This window comes from Lissotriton vulgaris, unplaced genomic scaffold (genome assembly GCF_964263255.1).
Source record: "Lissotriton vulgaris unplaced genomic scaffold, aLisVul1.2 SCAFFOLD_1650, whole genome shotgun sequence".
NCBI classification, from domain to species: Eukaryota; Metazoa; Chordata; class Amphibia; order Caudata; family Salamandridae; genus Lissotriton; species Lissotriton vulgaris.
Window position 1 is genome coordinate 44,257 of NW_028243036.1, and position 18,326 is coordinate 62,582.

Consider the following 18,326-nt stretch of genomic DNA (forward strand, 5'->3'; position numbering starts at 1 on the left):
GTAGTGCATGGGACACCGCTAAAGCTCACTACCATACAACCCCTCATCAGGCAAACCTTCCACAGACCCCAACGTCTGCAGTGCATGGGACGCCGCTAAAGCTCGCTACCATACAACCTAGGGTGACCAACCGTCCGTAATTTTCACGGACTGCCCGTTATTTGGGCCCCTTGTCCGTTGTCCGTGAGCATTTCTTTCACGGACGCCTTTTGTCCGTAATTTTGGGGATGGCAGCAGGCTCTGCCAGCTCGCACTTCTGTGAGGCAGCAGCGGCCCCTCCCCAACCTCGCTTAATCTTTGTACAGGCCTATTGTCATTCTGTTGTGGCTGATTATCACCTAAAGAATGACAATAGGCAAAAGGTTTAGGGAAGCACAGTGTTGGAGGGGGGGGCGTGGGGAGGGTGTCAGAAAAGTGTTTCATGGCCCTTCCTTTGATCTGTGACTCGCAGATCAGCACAGGGCAGAATAAAAAAACAACTAAATAAGGCTAGAATAATCACTGTAACACAGCATGAGTGTGTGGGAGGTGGGGGCGCAGAGGGGCAGGGGGTGCTGAAGTAGCCAAAAGCAGCGACAGAAAGAAAATCATGATAATGGTAAATAAAAAAAAAAGCACAAGGCAAATCGAGGGAGAAAGCGAAGGAAGAATAGAAAGCAAATACTAAAAGAACGCTGGAAAGAAAGAGAAAGATTTAGATTTAACAATGGAAGGAAGGACAAGAGGATGATCAAAAGGAAAAATGGAACACAAATTAATGTTAATGTGGAATATGGAAATATGAAAAGAAAATCAAATATGAATTTAAAGAATAGAGATAGACTGAGACGAAAGGAAAGGATGAACAGACAGAAAGATAGAAAGAAAATAAATGGAGGATGTAAAGAAGAAAGTAGAGGACAAAGGTGGATAGAAAGAAGGACATAAGGAAAGAAAGAATATTAAAAGACGGAAAGAATAAAAGACAAACAACAATATAGGTAAATGGATTTTTTGACCAAGTTTCTTTCCTGCTATAAAAAGCTAATTTATTATTATTTTTGCAAACCTTTTATCAGGGGAACATTTTTCACAGAATTCAAAATGAAAGACCAGGATAGCTCACTTTTGCTCCTTTATTTAGTGCCATATAAAGTGTGGGTATTTTATTTTTCTGGCTACTCCCTTGCAATGGGCCCTTGTGTAGTTACAGTGCATTGCGTGCAGTCCTCTGCATAGGCCTAGGGCACTGCATGCTGCTTTTGTGAAACAGCCGTGCTGGAGAACTAAGCTACAGTTTGAAATATCCGGCAGGATGAAAGGCAAAGACTTCTGAGTGCTTCGCACTACTGCAATTTTCGGGCCATAACAAAAATGTCTCTTTAACTCTGGTGATTAATTTATCTCTTTGAGATATCTGAGGTTTCACTAATCCCGGTTTTGACTCATCATAAAGAAGCATAGAGGCATAATGCGCCTCTTGTAAGGCACAAAGTGTAACATGCAGAGTAAAGTATTTATTTGTATTATAATTGTAAAGACAACCCCCACCACTATGTTATGTGTTATATCCTCAGGTTATATTTCGGGGTCACTGGAATTGTGCGGCTTCAACAGTTTTCGCATGATGGATGGATTTGTCACATGTGGTACATATTCCACCATTAGCTGAATATATCTGAAGATTCTAGTTTAAAAACAGTTGCTGCCTCAAATGGTTAAAAAAAACGAAAAAGGCAGTGATGTTTTGCAAAGGCACTTTGTAAAGGTTGACTGGTCACCTTCCTTTGCATATTACTATATTTGGGTGTTATACGGGTACTAATGAGGTGCAACCTATGACCAGAAAGTGTTAAAATGTGCACAAATGAGAAAATAATATGGTAATACTATGACAAAATTTGCATTATGCTGCATACATTTCCTTTTCTTGAAAGAATAATTTAATCAATCCTGCAGCATAATTCAGCCCTCCTTGCTGCATAATTCCAGTGGCTCTGCAAATAGTACCTAACAGTATGGATTCCTAGACCTTGTAGCTCTCCTTGTCTTAAGTAACATTTCCTATACATTGATTTACATATATGAGTCATTGTCTCTGAACAATAAGTGTGTGAGCTGAAGCAACAGCCTACATTGGGCTGAGCAGCACTGTAAAAATAAATGACATACCCATGAGCGAGGGTCTATATAGCGAATAGGGGCACCATGGGAGGTGGATAGTGAGGGAATCTGTGCAGAGGGAGGTCTTTGGTGAAGGGGCGTAATGAAGGCTGAAGGTCGCTGCATCCCCTGCAGTGCAGGTGGGACAACACTTCAAAGAAACTCCAAACTGAAACTAAATATTATATGAAATACCACAAACAGAGCTGCACAGTTGCTCAAAGCTGTGCACATACCAAAATGGTGAGGTGCACGATTGTCTCAACTTAATATAAACTTATTTTGGTTGTCTATTTACTTACTTATACACTATTGTACGACCTCCTCTGATGCGTCTGAAAACGTATATTTTGTCCCAAATTTCTGTCCTGAATTTTGACCTGCTGTCCCCTTTTGTACCGCTTTTGGCCACCATAAGTTGGCAGGGTATGCTCAGACGTGAATCCCTTGCTCACTTTGCCACTGGATTCAAGCAAGCCGGGCTGAAGACGGCTGGAATGCCAGAAACTGGTCCTCGGAAGCTTGTTTCCGGTCCAGGGAAGACATGGCTTGGCAGTTCGGGCTGGACTGTTCCCATGAGGCACAGGGTCAGACTGATTTGCATATAGCCATGTCTGAACTGGGGTGGCAGAGTGGGCTAAAGAACGGTGATGGATTAAACCCAGATCTTTTGATGGGTGTGAGTGTTTGATTGATTCAGATGCTCCGTCCATCCCCACCCCCTTTTGTACTGCTGAAGCTCTGCACTTTATAAACCTGTTTCAGGCAAACCCCGCGCGGCCAGACTCCGCTCCACTGCACCAGGACACTGCGAAAGCGCAGATCCACAGAACAACCACATAATCACCACCTCACACGTGCCAGTCTGTAATCACCGCTTCCTCGCCAGCCCCCTCGCGCTAACATGCTCTCATTGCATCTGATTAGGACAAGGCTTTGTTAACAGCTCCGACACCCTCTGGCTGCGATCTTCACGCCGCATAAAACCCATGAATAAATAAGTATTCACAGACAAGACTGCGCCTGCCCGGCCGCGCGAGAGGGGCCTGCGCAGCGCCGGGTCAATCTGAGAAGCGCCCTAAGCAAAATTGCCTGCCCCCCTTTACCCCAAGAGGTGCTTCCATCACTGCCGTGCCTAGTTCTTAGTTTCCATTTTTGTTTTAATTTTGTAGTATTTAATTTATTCCCACACCAAGAGGATACATAACGAAACTGTGAGGATACAGAGGCATGCAGGTACCTTGAGAATGTGAATGGAGGACAAAACACGGCTACAAATGCAGAAGGGTTTAAACTCGTAGCATCACAGCATGGTGAGGCGTTGGAGGGTAGGGTGGAGGGCTAGATTGGTGGGATGATTGTGGTGAGGTGGGCTTTGAGGCATTTCTTGAATTGAACCATCAAAGAAGCTAGTCTGAAATGCAAAGAGACGTGTCTCAGAGCCTTGGCACATAAGCCAAAAAAGCCTGTTGGTGTGTGCATTGTTTGTATTTTGTGATTTCAGCCTGGCCAGAGGGTTGCTCCTAGCGGGACATACATCACTGGACCCGCTGAGCTCAGAGGCAAGGTGGTGAAGTTACCTCAAGTGGAGTGCTTTAAAAATCGCATCATTTTGGAGTGGATTCTGGAAAGCAGAGAGCCAATGCAGTTCTTTCACAATAGGGGAGATGTGCTGAAACCGTTTTTAGGATACGACACAATGGGGTAACCCAGTGTCCCTCAGAGCCTGGGTAAGTATATAGTAAACTACAATGGCTCTGTCAGGGGATGTGACAGACAGAGCCATTGTAGTTTACTATAGAAACCGTTTTTAGGGCAGGCATTTGCCAAGACCTTTTGATTTGGCTAAAACTCTATCTATAAAATATTTATTGTAGCTATTGGCCATCTTCCATTGGTCTATTCTTGCATCATTCACATTTTTGTTCCTCCCACTACAGCACGGCGCAGCTGGCTAGCCCACTCCAGCCACTGGCTGACTTCACAGTGAGTGATGAGATTCTGCACAAGGACCACGTCTACACACAGAGTAATTCCCTTCAGTTGCACAGACTACTAGGGCAATGTGTACTTTTAGAAAACCCCAAAATAGTTTTGCTTGTATCTGTTTCTTTTGTTGGTGAGAGTGTTGGCAGCTCCCCCACCCATCCATTTTTTTCCTCCAAAATCATCGCAAAACAAAACAAGCATTTGCAAAGTAAAATGCTGGTGGCCAACACATGGCCATTTAGCTTCACCAATGCTTGTTTTGATTGGTGATTAGTCAAACTACAGCATGAATTAATACTTTGATTGAGGTCAATGAGGAGAGACAGGTTAGTAGTGCTTATCCCCCATGAACGCGTAATATGGAGGGCTTGAAAATGATTTAATCAGGTGCATAAATGAGTGTATATGAAGAACATGAACCAAGAATGTTGATGAAATAGGGTAAAGTTGTACATCCAAGCCTTCACCTGCACGACCTAACAATTGGTTTGAAACAATTATACTGGGCACAGCACACTATATACTTATGTAACATTAAAACTCAGCGCCTGGTATGCAGGCACCACTGCCGTCTGACTTTAATATTTATATTCTGCACATTATGGCAGCAATCTTGTATTGGAATGTTACACATGGCTGTCACTGAGGCCCATGAGTGTGATAGGCACATTCTAAATCTGCTAATTCTCTGCTATGATGTCCTGAAGGAATTCCAGACTGCACTGGCAAGGCCCCCAAAGAGTCCGTCAGTGCAGCGCTGGCAGAGCAGAGAGCACACCACAGGGGAGAAGAGAGAGGGGAAGGAACGCACACATGGAGGCGAGGGTTAGTGACAAGAGGCCAGTTTTTTTGTGACAGAAAAGAGAGAACATGTTAAATATGAGTCCCCTGTTATTCCCAGTTGCGGCTGGCATGTCCCGACGATGCTAGGGCGAGTGGGACATTAAAAATAAAAACAAATTAAATTCAAACAACTTACCGGTGAGCACAACGTGACGTGACGTCGTTCTCCTCCTCGATGGTCCTCTCTCCATGCAGGCTCCAGGCCCGGGCTGGCCATAGGAGGCACCAGGCAATCCCCCGGTGCGCCGCACTGGTGGGGGCCGTTTTTGTTACAGGGCCGTTTTTGCAGCATAGCTGCAAAATCGGCCTTGTAACAAATCGGCCGAAAACCGGCCCGGGCAAAGGGCTCAGCCGCCCACCCCCTCCGAGGGTAGGGGGGCCAGCTGAGAACTTTGCCAGGGCCGGTTGTGGCATCAGTTAGATATGGTTCCCAGTCCGGCCCTGGCAGGCTCCCAACTCCCTTCACCAATCCTGGCGCTGCTCTCACCAGCATGAGAGCAGTGCTAGGATTGGTGGGAGCAGCCTCATTTGGCGCTCCACAGCGCTCCACAGTGCTCTGGAGGCTTTGGCTTTCTCTAACCTACCTGTCTTAAGACAGCTGGGTTAGAGAGGTTTAAGGTACGCTCGTCTGGCTGGCCGTCGCAAGACATACACACCCTGCTCTCTGTACTGCTGCCAGTCAGCAGCAGCCCGTTCCCGTCCTAACGCTCTGTTCGGGACGGGGTTAAAAAAAAAAGGTAATGAGTTAACTAGTTCATTACCATTTTCTTTTTCTCTCTGGGGCACTTCAGGGGGGCGACGCTCCTCTGCTGAAACGGAGGAGCTGCTGCTGGTTATTCCTCTGTCCCTGCATAGCACATGAGTAGGGGCAGATGAATCGGGTAGGCCATACAATACATAAAATTATAGATGGATAACAGTGAAAAATGGGGATGTTTTTTACCTCCTGGCTCTGAGTGACATCATAAACAACTCAGGCTTTGCTCTCATTATCTGTCTGATGTCTCTCAGAACTCCTGTGTGAAAAGCATCTTTATTATTCACTGCTACCCTTCTGCAATTCTTTATGTTATGCGTTAGAGTTAATGATTAGATTCTAAATCCAGTAATTCACTACTATGGCATAGCAACGGTGGGTAACGGAAGTTGTTAACCACTGTTGTTATGCCGTAAAGAATTCCAGGCTGCTCTGACCGGGGCTCTCTGAGAGCCTGCCAGAGCAGCGTTAGACAGCAGGGAGCACAGCTTCTGGAGGAGAAGGAAGGGAAGGGAAAGCGTAGAGAGCGGTGGGAGGAGATGGCAAGAGACTTGGCTTTGTGTTTTTAAAATAAATTGAGACAGGGAAGTGAGGACATGTTTTTTATGACTCACCCTTTATTCCTCTGCCCCTGTGTAGCAGCTGAAAGCAAGGGAAGATGATTTTGGGGCCATACATTACTTAAAAGTATAGATGGGTAAGAAGTAAATTATGCAGATGTTTTTCACTTCGCTGTGCTACGTGACATCATATACTATTTGAGCTTTGCTCTTATCTAACTGATGCCACTCAGTGAAAAACAGCCTCATCATTCACGGTTACCCATCTATTATTCTATATGCTATGCGTGACTCTCATAGAGAGGAATTAGCACAATTAACTGGATTCGGACGTAGCAACCTCAAGTAACAGAATTTGTTCACAACTGTTACTATGTCATAAAGGAAATCCAGGCTGCTCCGGCTGGGCTCTGAGAGATCCTGTGAGAGCAGGGAGCACAATTTTAGAAAGGAAGGAAAATCACAAAGGAGGGGTGGTGGTGGGTGGTAGGATAATTTGGGACCGGGATGAGAGGCCAAGTTATGTCTGTTTCTCCCATAACTCTTCTGCCCCTGCACAGCACTTGAAAACAGGGGCAAACAGTTTTGCGGGCCATACATGACATAAAATTATAGATAGGTAGAAAGTGAATTTAAGAGAAGTATTTCACCTCGGAGTTCTGAGTGACATCATAGACTTTGCTCTTGTTTTCTATTTAATGTTACTTAGAATCCTTGATAGAAAGCATTGCTTACTGTTACTCATCAATGATTCTTTATGTTATGAGAGCCATTAGTGAGAATGACTGGATTCTAAACCCACTAAGGCACTGCTGTGGTGTAGCAGTGGTGTTCAATAGAACTTGTTAACCACTGTTGTTATGTCATAAAGGAATTCCAGGCTGCTCTGACAGGGCTCTCTAGGAGCCTGCCTGAGCAGCACTGGAAAGCAGGGAGCACAGCTTCTGGAGGAAAAGGAAGGAAAGGAAAGAGAGTGGTAAGAGTGGTAGGCAGGAGACAATATATAAAATAAAAAAAATAAGGAACAGGGAGGAGAGGGCATGTTATGCATGGCTCTCGCGTGTATCAGTTGCAAGCAGGGGCACATGAGTTTGGGGGCCATACATAAAATAACATTATAGATGGGTAAAAAGTGAATGACAGGGAACGTTTTCACCCCGGAGTTCTGAATGACATCCTAGATGGCTCAAGCTTCGCTCTCGGTATCTATTTGATGTTATTCAAAACCCCTCAGTTCAGATCATCTGTGTTGTTCACTGTTACCAATTTATAATTCTTTATGTTATGCAAAGTTTACATAGGAGCCTGTATCATTTACACCAGATTCTAAATATGGTAATCACTGCAATGTCGCAACAGTTGATAACAAAACTCATGGCACTCACTGCTGCATCATAAAGGCCTTCCAGGCCGTCAGGACCCTCTGAGAGGCGGTCAGTGCAGCATTGCTAGTCGGCTTTAATTGAAAGAAGAAAGCACAGCTGCAGGAGGGGAAAGGAAGGCAAGGAAGCTAGTGGGACTGGTTGGGAATGGCATGTTTGGTATGTTTTTCTCATTTGGGACTGTAAGAGGAGGCAATATTATTGCCGGCCCGACAGACCAGGTAGCTTGCTCAGTACCCCACCCAAAAGAACACCTTGGCTCTAGCAAAGGAACGGGTCAATTGGGTACTCTGAGACTAATTTTTGTCTTGGTCGCTTTCCAATAATATAGAACACACCCGCGACTGCCAAACAGCTGCGGGCAAATGACATAAATATCAGGGCAAGGAGAGGAGAGAGGGTTGCACCATTAATTACACCTTCATTCTATCCTAGATATACAGGCTATGTGAAGTTATAATATCCATTGACTGGGGGAGGTGGGGCGCAGCAGCCAGAGTGGCAGACTCCAGACAGCGGGGCCCGCAGTTCGATCACCGGTGCCGGCGGCAGCTTAGCTCATCACTTAATCTCCCCGATGGCCCCCAGTGCCTTGAAACCCTTTAGGGGTGATATGTTTGCGCTATGCAAAATACAAATTGACTAAGCACCGGGTATAAGCCAAAGACTTTCGCTGTATAAAGAAGTTATTATCATCTTTAGCACGTTTGTGCTTTGTTTCCAGACATGAAACATATGTTTTGGTAGCTCTCTGGATGGAAAGTGCTAGTTCCTCCCTCACAGAGATGCCAACAAGCACAAGAAACCAGTCTGTGATGGATCAATAAGGCTCATTCCCTCCACTCATTGCTTCCGGGGTGCCAGAAGGAGCTTTGAAAGGCCTTGGCATTTGCATCCTGCACTATGTAAATAACATATCAACTGTGAATGAAAGCTGAATGCAAATCACTGGGATAAATACCAGCACATTTTGAATAAAGTGACGAATTTAAGATTTCAGTAGTTTTATCTACTTGTAGAGCTTGCTGCCCTTTTAGCCAAGTCTCCGCCTTGCTATGGATGTTGACACTGAAGGGGTACGTTTACTGTGAAGGTAATGCTTTCCTTGACCCCACACACCTTCGAGGGAGGACTTTAGGAGGGAAGCAACTTAGCTTGGCAGTTGCAAAAAGATAAAAGACTTCACAGCTTTCAACAACAACAAAAATAAATCTAAACGAGATTTGTTAGGGATGAAAATGAGATCTGGCTAGCTTTAAAAACATGCAGACCAGAGGTGCAAACCTGGCCATTTAATGACCAGTTGGATGCACTGAATACCAATTGGTTGATAATTGCCGGCCTCAGGAGCCATGAGAGAAGATGTGTTTCTTCAAGAAGAGTGGAAATGGGGTGAGAGGCACAGACAGGCATGAAATTGTGGTAGAGACAACTCCTCTTCAGCAGTTAGAAACAGCCTCCATTTCTCACTTACCTTCAGGGTCATCTCTGCCACGAAGATGGCGGTGAAGATGTAGTTGGAAACACTCAGAAACACCCTCTCCTGCAAGCAAACGAGAAGGAGAAGTAGAGGGTTACCAGGAGTGTGGCATGACCTGGACAGGACCACCTGTAGCTCTGTGGTAGCAGCTACATGACTGTCTACAAACAAATAGATCTCAGGTATATAAATGTGTCCAAAATGAACACATTTTTTACGAGAGCAATAGGATGAATTATAAACAAGATTAACTAAATGTATGACAAATATTCCAAACTCAGGGCCTGAATTAGAACTTGGCGGAGGAGAATACTCCATCACAAACGTTACAGATATCCCTCGCGCCGTATTATGGTGCCATTATATCCTATGGAGATTGTAATATGGTGGACCAGATATCCGTCAAATTTGTGACAGAGTATTCCATCCACCAAGATCTAAATAAGGCCCTCAGTTGCCAAGAAGTGCTTTAATGATTAATCTAGAGCAGTAAGACACACAGACACTGCAGATTGTGTTCTCAATAAGCCTGCTTGGTGCTCAAGTGTTCACTGGATCACCCCACTTCCCCAAATCTTACACAAATCCCCTAATCTATATTCTGTGTCTTACCGTACTCCTTTGTTCAATCTGAGGCCTTTCCAATGCGATAGTGATGCAGTTGAGGAAGATGAAGGCTAGCACTACGTAGTCGAAGAGGCGATGGGCGATAATCGTCTGACACATCATGCGGAATCTGCGGTGCAAGAGAAGAAGGATTGAAACTATATGGAAACCAAGGCCATCAGGTTGGAGAGAGGGAGTTGTACAGCTAACAGAGTCAGATGAAAACAGGTTTGTGAGGGGGCTTTGCAAGTAACAGAAACAGATGCATCAATCTATAGACGGATATTAGCAGAGACATGACGTGTGAGAGACAGCTGTGCATGTAACAGGGACAGGTCCATTCATCTACAGACTGAGATTGCAAGGCATGTGACAGGTGAGACATGGCCGTGCCGGTAACAGAGACAGGTGCATCAGTCTAAAGACTGACATTTCCAGGCATGTGAGGGATGAGAGAGGGCATTGCAGGTTACAGGGACAGGTGCCTCAATCTAAAGACTGACATTACTACGCATTTGAGGCATGAGAGAGGGGTTGCAGGTAATAGAGACAGGTGCATCAATCTATAGACCAGCATTACCAAAGTTCTCTAATATCAGAGAGGGCGTTCTGTAGGTAACAGGAACAGATGTTTTAATGTATGAATCGATGTTACCAGGGATATCCGGTGTGAGAAGGGGGGTTCTGCAGGTATCAATGCATAAACGTATAGATCAGTGTTACAAGGGAGTTCTGGTGTGAAAGAGTGTGTTTTGCAGGCGACAGGGACAGGTGCGTGAATGTATACACTTAAATCAGGCAGCTGTGTTATTTGGTTACCCTTAACCAAGACGTACTTATTTTGTGGGGAGAACAAGTAGATGGACCAGTCTTCTCGCACCTCGCACCAATCTGGACGATACACCTCTATCATCTTCCGAATTCGGAAACACAGACTCTGGGAAAGGAGTGACACAAAACAGCTTTGATTAACCTAGTGCAAGAAGAATGCAAAGAGCTGGATATCCCTTCTTCCACTCGTATAATTCTGTCTGACATCTGTTTCCGTTCTGAGTGTCATCATACACATTTTTAAATCCTTTTAACCACCACGCCCAATTCACTACCACTTGCTTGGTCATCATAAATACAACTAGGGAGCCACAATTATCTTCCATTAGCAGGGAAAATAATCTTCCTCATGAATATGAAGGTAATGGTTAAGATTCTGGAGGTCCGAAGACTGCCAGACTCGTGGGGGCGCTGAGGTGGCTGTCCAGCCACCACCGCAGTGGCGGTCCGACGGTCCTATTACAACTAGGGCACTTTGACCACCATTGTACCGCTGCAATCGCCAGGGCGCAGAGATCCGCGACAATGGTGCGGCCAACTTGTGGCCGCATTATGTTTGGGGGGACGGCTGCGGTCCTGTCCAGCACATTACGAGCTTCCTCTCCACCACTGTTTTCATGGTGGTTCCTACTCCATGGAACTATGGAGGAGAGGAAATAAAGGGGCCCTACAGTCCCCCCGTTGTGCCTCAAGGCTATGGGGTGCATGCAGTGGGGCACATGGGCCTGAAAAGCATGGACTACACCAGTCCATGCTGTGCAGGTACTGTCTTTGACGTTTCCATCGCAGTGCCTATTTCATAGGCACCACCGTGGGAACACCATAGAACACCATAGAACTGCCTGCCATTGGCAAAAAAAGTCGAAATCTAGCAGGCGGTGCACACACACGTTTGGCGGTGCGGAACCTGGGCGCTGGTGTGGTGGTCTGTCTCCCGCACTGCCAAACTCATAATCAGGCCCTATATGTCAAGCCCATGCTATCATCACTGGCTGGAGGATTAGATTATGTATGCAGTGGCCAAAAGTCAAGACCCACCTCCACCGTTTAATGCCTATGGACTTCCGCAGTGGTGAGCCCCTCATCATCTTCACTCTGAGAGGTTCTCCCTCTTATTTCGTCACAGCAGACCCTGCTGTACGAGCCCTTTCTGGATTCCATCAAGTCTCCAGAGGAGCCACATGTTTATTTGATGAGCCTTCATATCCCAGCTCTGCTGAGGCCTTGTGAAAAAGATCACTTGACCCATATCATTTTCCAAGCTCTGGTTCTTTGTTCAGCCAACAGCAGCTATTCCACGTGCTGTAAGTGGCCTTTTTCATGCTTTTCATTGAGATGATGTTTCATGACCTGTCGTTTGTCCAGCAGCAGTACAATCTGAATGTACAACTGAGCTGCTTGGCCACTGCACAGTGCCATTGTGAAATCGGAACTCTAGAGGCTATTTCTGCCAACAACCTTATGTGTGTTTCTGGTGGGACAATAGAACAATATGTTCTGCCCTTTTTTGCTGAGAGAGAAAGAAAGCGGTGGCCAGAGAAAGAGACGAGAGGAAGAAAGCTAGAGGGGGGAGAGAGAGAAAGAAAGAAATACCCGGAGAGTGAGTAGTAGGTGCAGGGAGGAAGGGGAAGAGTGAGAGGGAAAGTGAGTGCGGAAGGCAAGGGAGAGAAGAACTAGAACAGACATAGAAAGTGAGAGATGGGTGAGTGAGGGAGAGAAAGAAAGAGGGTGAAAGAGAACATGGGGAAATGGAGAGACAGAGAAACATAGGGAAGAAACAAAAAACAAAATAGAGAGGAAGAAAGAGAGAGGAGTGAGAAAGAGAGCAAGCAGTGGGAGAGAGATAGACAGACAAAGGTAGAGGAGCAGGAAGACCAAAAGGAAGAAGGTGAGAAAGAAAGAGATAGAGAGGGAGGGAGACTTAGATGGAGAGACAAAGAGAGAGATGAGAGACAGAGAGGAACAGGGAGAGTGAGACAAGACATACAAAAAAGCAGAGAAAGATAGCGTGAGTAAAAGAAAGACAGGGAGAGTGAGGGGATAGAAAGAAACAGACAGGTACAGAGAGGTAGACAGAAATAAAGAGTGAGCAAAGATATAGCGATAAAGGTAGAGACCGGCGTAGAGATAGAAATAGAGAAGATTCTGTTTGTGGTAGTGGCAGGGAGTACTTTGGGAATGAGAAGTTACTTAAGTCAGGCACAGTTTTTCTGAGACTTCCAGTCGTATTTAACGCTCTATAAAACTAGGACTACGAGTCCCAGATTTCTAAGAAAAACTTGAACTGACCTTTCAAGCCATGCATGGACCTGAGAACCTTGGCAGCTATGCTGGAAGCACCTATAATCTCTTCGTCTCTCTTCCCCATCACAGTCGTTACACCATGAGCAATAGTTACCCCCAACAAACATACTACCAACATTAACAGATAAAAAATTCCACAAGTCAAACTACTTCCTGTCACATACTATAACAAGAGGAAGTACCCACCTCCGACACTGTTTTAGTTCGTCTGTGAAATAGCAGGAAGGGATAATGTTTTTATGGGGGGGCGTTAACACGAGAAGGTCTGTATTAGTGACCTGAAGATTTATTTAAAATACACCCTTCAAAAGGCCCTGAGAGGTTGGTCCATCAGGTGATTAAGACTGTGGTAAGAATTCCTGCTAGAGTGGAGCCAAATTTTGATTGCAACAGGTTCTCTGCTCCATATCTCTTTGGGTGCATGTATAACAGCATGGCTGTTTTTTATGTGTTAGAACAGTTGCCAGGTGACAGAATTAGGAAGCGCGTGATCCTGCTAGTAGTGAGGTATTTGGATTGGTTGTGTCCCCTAGAAACTATTACAAGGATATACAACCAGCAGTGCCTTCAGGAATGACATTTATTAAAATTGGTTATTGCTTGTCATTTGCCCTATATTAAAATTGAGCCTTTTAGGCTGCTTTTCTTTTTGCTGGTGATGATGCGGTCTCATCATATTTGTGCTCAAGTTAAACTGCATAACCATAGCTTGTTTTATATTTAGGTTTAACAGACAATGAATCATATGTTTTGATTAACTTTAGCTAGCATATGAGCAGTTTAACGTTGGCATGAGTAGGCCTCTGTGCTTTACCTTAAGTTCAAAGTAAACATTGTATTTCTGCTAGCTGCGCATAACACTTTTTCTGTTTCAGATATCAGAGTCGCCTCATGTGCTCATTTAGAAATGTTATTTTTTGTAATTGTTATTCTTTGTTAGCTTGCAGTTTCTAGGCTGTAGAGCAGAAATTAGTTAGTTTGGACAGCAACTTCAGCATCTGCCTGGGATGAGAAACTGAGGAGAAGCATGCTCCTTAGTAAGATATCATGAAAGAAACAACGAGAGAAGTTGGAATTGTATTTTCTGTGAGAAGGAGGCCGACACCAAATACGAAGGGAACAATTAGTTTTGATTGGTTCCTACCTGGTGGGAACCAGAAGAATTTTTTATTTGGATGGACCTTATGTTTCAACTATGTCAAGCTTTTTAGTTACTTTGTTCACTCGCCCCTGTCCATCTTTGCAGGTGGAAGACCTTTTTCCTTCTCTTGAGATAAATGCTCCTTATTTTCCTGCTCATAGAGATACTCTTGAGAACAAGTATATTCTTTGTCATTTTAATTGGAACCTTTATTTGGTTCTGCTTTTGATGCTATATCCGTCGACACCATCTGCTTCTCAAATTCCCTGTCCTGTCTACAACGTTAGCTTAGCATAAGGGAATTTCCTTTATGGAAACAACTTTGCCTTGATTTGCATATGTTGTCTTTAAAATTAAATGTTCACATTACTATTAGAATTACTTGGATTATATTCATGTATGCTGCATCCAGGTGAATTTCGATTTATGTTTGATTGATTTGTTTGAAGGCTGCAATTTTACTAATTTGCTAATAAACCTTTATGGTTTTCAATCTACTCTTCTCTGCCGTTACTGTGCTTCACTGTCAATGCAATGTTAATACTTTTGTGATTTCAGCCTCGTTTCGAGATAAAGGCCCATCCTTGTGGATATAGCAGAGTTCTGAGTATGTGCCAAGTTAGAGTGGTGCAAATAATATCGAATCTGATAGCAAAGGATGTATATGTGTGTATATGTATATGTATATATGTGTGTGTGTGTGTATATATATATATATATGTATATGTGTGTATATATATATGTGTATATGTGTGTGTGTGTGTGTGTATATATATATATATGTATATATGTGTGTGTGTGTGTGTGTATATAATACCTACTGGCGGTCGCCAGTAGGTAGTTATAGTTAGGATTTTTTTCAATGCAAAATCTCAAAATTCTATTTGGAATAACTTTGGCGCCGGATGACGAATCTGCCTGAAAACTTCCTCAAATTTGCCTCGCGGAGCTCCGGTCCTTCCTTGAAAGTTTTGGGGGAATTCGTCAAGCGGGGGCCAAGATAAAAGGGGGTCCCAAAATGTGTTTTCCCCATGTTAATTTCCATAGAGCGGTCGAACTCACTTTTAGCCCGAATGGCTGAATGGATTACCACCAAACTTGGCAAAATTGTAGGGACTGGTAGCCCGATGTGTCTTTGCTATGTCTAAAGATATGTGCTCCAGTGGATTTTGAGTAATTTAGGTTAAAAAAAATATATATATCTATGAGAGCGCCCCGGTACGCGCACCGGGGAGCGCTCCGGGCGCGCCACGCGAGGTTCGCATGGAAAGCTGATTGGCTCTCGGGTGTCTGTAAACATTCGAAACAGTCCGGAGCGGCCGCCATCTTGTGTCTCGGTAGGATCGAGACACAAGAGGTGGAAAAAAAAAAGGGGGAAATGACCGTAAGGGGGCAGGGATAGACCCCCCCTGACCCCCTAGGTTTGATGTGGGGGCCATAAAAGGGCCCAGCGGGGCAAAAACAAAATATTTTTTTTGATTTGCACGGGGGGAGCGCCCGGTACGCGCACCGGGGAGCGGACCATGGGGAAAAAAGAATGACAGAGTTTTTAAAAATGTAGCCTTTTTTTTATAAATTGGAGGTAGTTCTAAAAAGAACTGTTTTTTTCTTCTTTTTGTTGTTTTATATTTTTTTTGTTTTTTTGAACATTTGTAACTTTTTTTGAGTTTTCTGAACAGTTTTATATTTTTTTGTATTTTTCATGGGGAGAAACAAAAAACAGGGAATTGAAAATGGCTCAACGAGAGCAAAAAAAAAAAGAAAATAAATAATTAGGGTTTATTGGGGCATTTGTGGTTGTCCCCAGCAAGGACGATGAGCTTTACGCTCTGTTCTCCGTAGAAGATGGTCTTCCCACAATATTTACAGGTTATACGGAAATCCGCAAACCGTGGCTGAATGCAAGGCATCGTCTCTCTTGCCTCTTGTCCCGACGTAGTGCGTTGCTTTCTTTTCGAGGTGGTGCTTGTAGTTTGGGGAGGGTTTCTGGCCAGTTCCCTCATCTCTGCAGCAGAATAGTTTATTGGATGCTTGCGCTGCATGTGTCTAATCATAGTGTTATTTGCGAATGAATATTTTTTATTCGGGTTCCCCTTATAAAGTTCCATGCCACAGATTAGGTAAGTCTCCTTGGCTGCATTTACTTTTTTCTTCCCCTCTGGGATCGAAAAAAACTCCCATATAATGTGTGGTCTTGGCTGGTATGGGGTATTGTGTTCTTCAAGCCATCTTCTCCTCCCCTCCTTCTCCTCCGCGCTTACGCGACGCGCCCCCGGGGGCGCGCCCTGGGTCGCGTCGCGTAAGCGCGTCAGATGTTTATGTTGCGCGAGCGTATTCGCTCGAGTGCTTCCGGGTGCGCTTACGCCGTGCGTATCACGCGGACGCGGCTACGCGATACGTCACGATCATGTTTTCGTTCGCGACATTGGCGCTAACGGGACGCTTCCCGGTTCGCGCACCGGGGCGCTTCAAACGACTACGCTCTCCGGGGCGCTCACCGGGGCGCACCCCGGGAGCGCTCCAGGGTCAAAAATAAATAAAAAATTGTTTAAAATACAAATAAAATATAGGATTCAATCATTTTCAAAAATATTACATTTCATAGCTATAGACATTTGCTATTAAACAAATTTTGAAATTCAAAGAAAAAAACATAGGTTTGGGGCCTTATATATAGTTAGGAATTACCATTTAGAAAAACCTATGAAATTCACTGAAAAAAACATAGGTTTCACACCAGTTATAGTTAGGAATTAGCATTTAAAAAACCTATTAAATTCACAGAAAAAACCATAGGTTTCACACCAGTTATAGTTAGCTGGAAATTTTACTGACATAAAACCATTGAAATTCCCACGTTATAGTTAGTTGGACTCACTATAACTTGCGCGTGTAATGCACTGCTGATGACGTCACATATTACATCACTCATGACATGGTCAGTGACATCACTGATGACACCATCTTTGTGACAGAGTGACAGACCTCCTTTCAGTGTAATGTAACCCTTAAAACACATATTCGAAAATAGAAATTAACATTTTCAAAAAAATGTAGATATCCATACCAGTTACAACAACCAATTCAGTAATACCACCATCTATATATACATCCACTCATTCACCAACAGTTCTATATAGTCACTCACACATATACTCACTCATCATATGTAGTGATACACCTATACATCTTGTTACACACCGACAGTCATCCAAAGTTTACTCACACACATACTTCCACATGCAAAAAAACTATTGAACATTCATTTATTTGCATATACAACTATACACACACTACCACCTTACGTCTAAGAAAACTTACACATACTTACTCTCTTAAACAATCACTTATAGAAAAACATACTTATTTAAACAGGAACTCTTACAATCTCACATATACTCACTTATAAACATCAATACTCACATATACTAGATTAAAATATATGTCGTTACTGATAAAGACACTAGTGAGACAGTCATTCACTCACTAACACACACATATACACACTCATCCACCCATACAGTCCTGCACATATGCTGTCTTCAAAACACATACAAACAGTGAGTCAGTCATTGATGCATCTATGTGCTAAGTAATGCCCCCCCTAAACCATACAGAGACTCATACTGATACTAGAAAAAAATCTAATAACCCATATACACACACATGTAGCTACTCACCAACCCATGCAGCCAATTATACACAAAGTGAAACACTGATACATATATTTAAATATTTAAACATTACTCGCTAATATATGTATTCACTAAGATACACTTAATAAGCCAGTTAACCAATCATTTTTTTTAAACATTCATTAAAACACTTATTTAAACATTTATTCTTCCATCGACCTTTACATATACATATATAAAACATATTTATTTTTCAAAAAGACACACATTCACTGGATGGTGTCACCAGTGATGTCATGAGTGATGTCACTGACCATGTCCTGAGTGATGTAATATGTGACGTCATCAGCACACACGCAAGTTATAGTGAGTCCAACTAACTATAACGTGGGAATTTCAATGGTTTTATGTCAGTAAAATTTCCAGCTAACTATAACTGGTGTGAAACCTATGTTTTTTTCTGTGAATTTAATAGGTTTTTTAAATGCTAATTCCTAACTATAACTGGTATGAAACCTATGGTTTTTTCAGTGAATATATATATATATATATGTATATATATATATGTGTGTGTGAATATATATGTATATGTGTGTGTGTGTGTGTGTGTGTGTGTATGTGTGTGTGTGTCTGTGTATGTGATCCCATGTCTCTTG

At 43.5% G+C, this 18,326-nt stretch overlaps 1 protein-coding gene across 1 annotated transcript in view; it reads right to left on the bottom strand.

Moving 5' to 3' along the window:
- Nucleotides 1-18,326, bottom strand: part of LOC147668734 (voltage-dependent T-type calcium channel subunit alpha-1I-like) — a 523,924-nt gene that overhangs the window by 31,567 nt on the left and 474,031 nt on the right. Inside the window, exons 15-17 of the mRNA XM_086948467.1 lie at nucleotides 10,596-10,696; nucleotides 9,766-9,889; nucleotides 9,148-9,216 (exon numbers count right to left, since the gene is read on the bottom strand). Coding sequence (XP_086804593.1) covers nucleotides 9,148-9,216; nucleotides 9,766-9,889; nucleotides 10,596-10,696 — 294 coding nt within the window. The remainder of the gene's footprint in view (nucleotides 1-9,147; nucleotides 9,217-9,765; nucleotides 9,890-10,595; nucleotides 10,697-18,326) is intronic.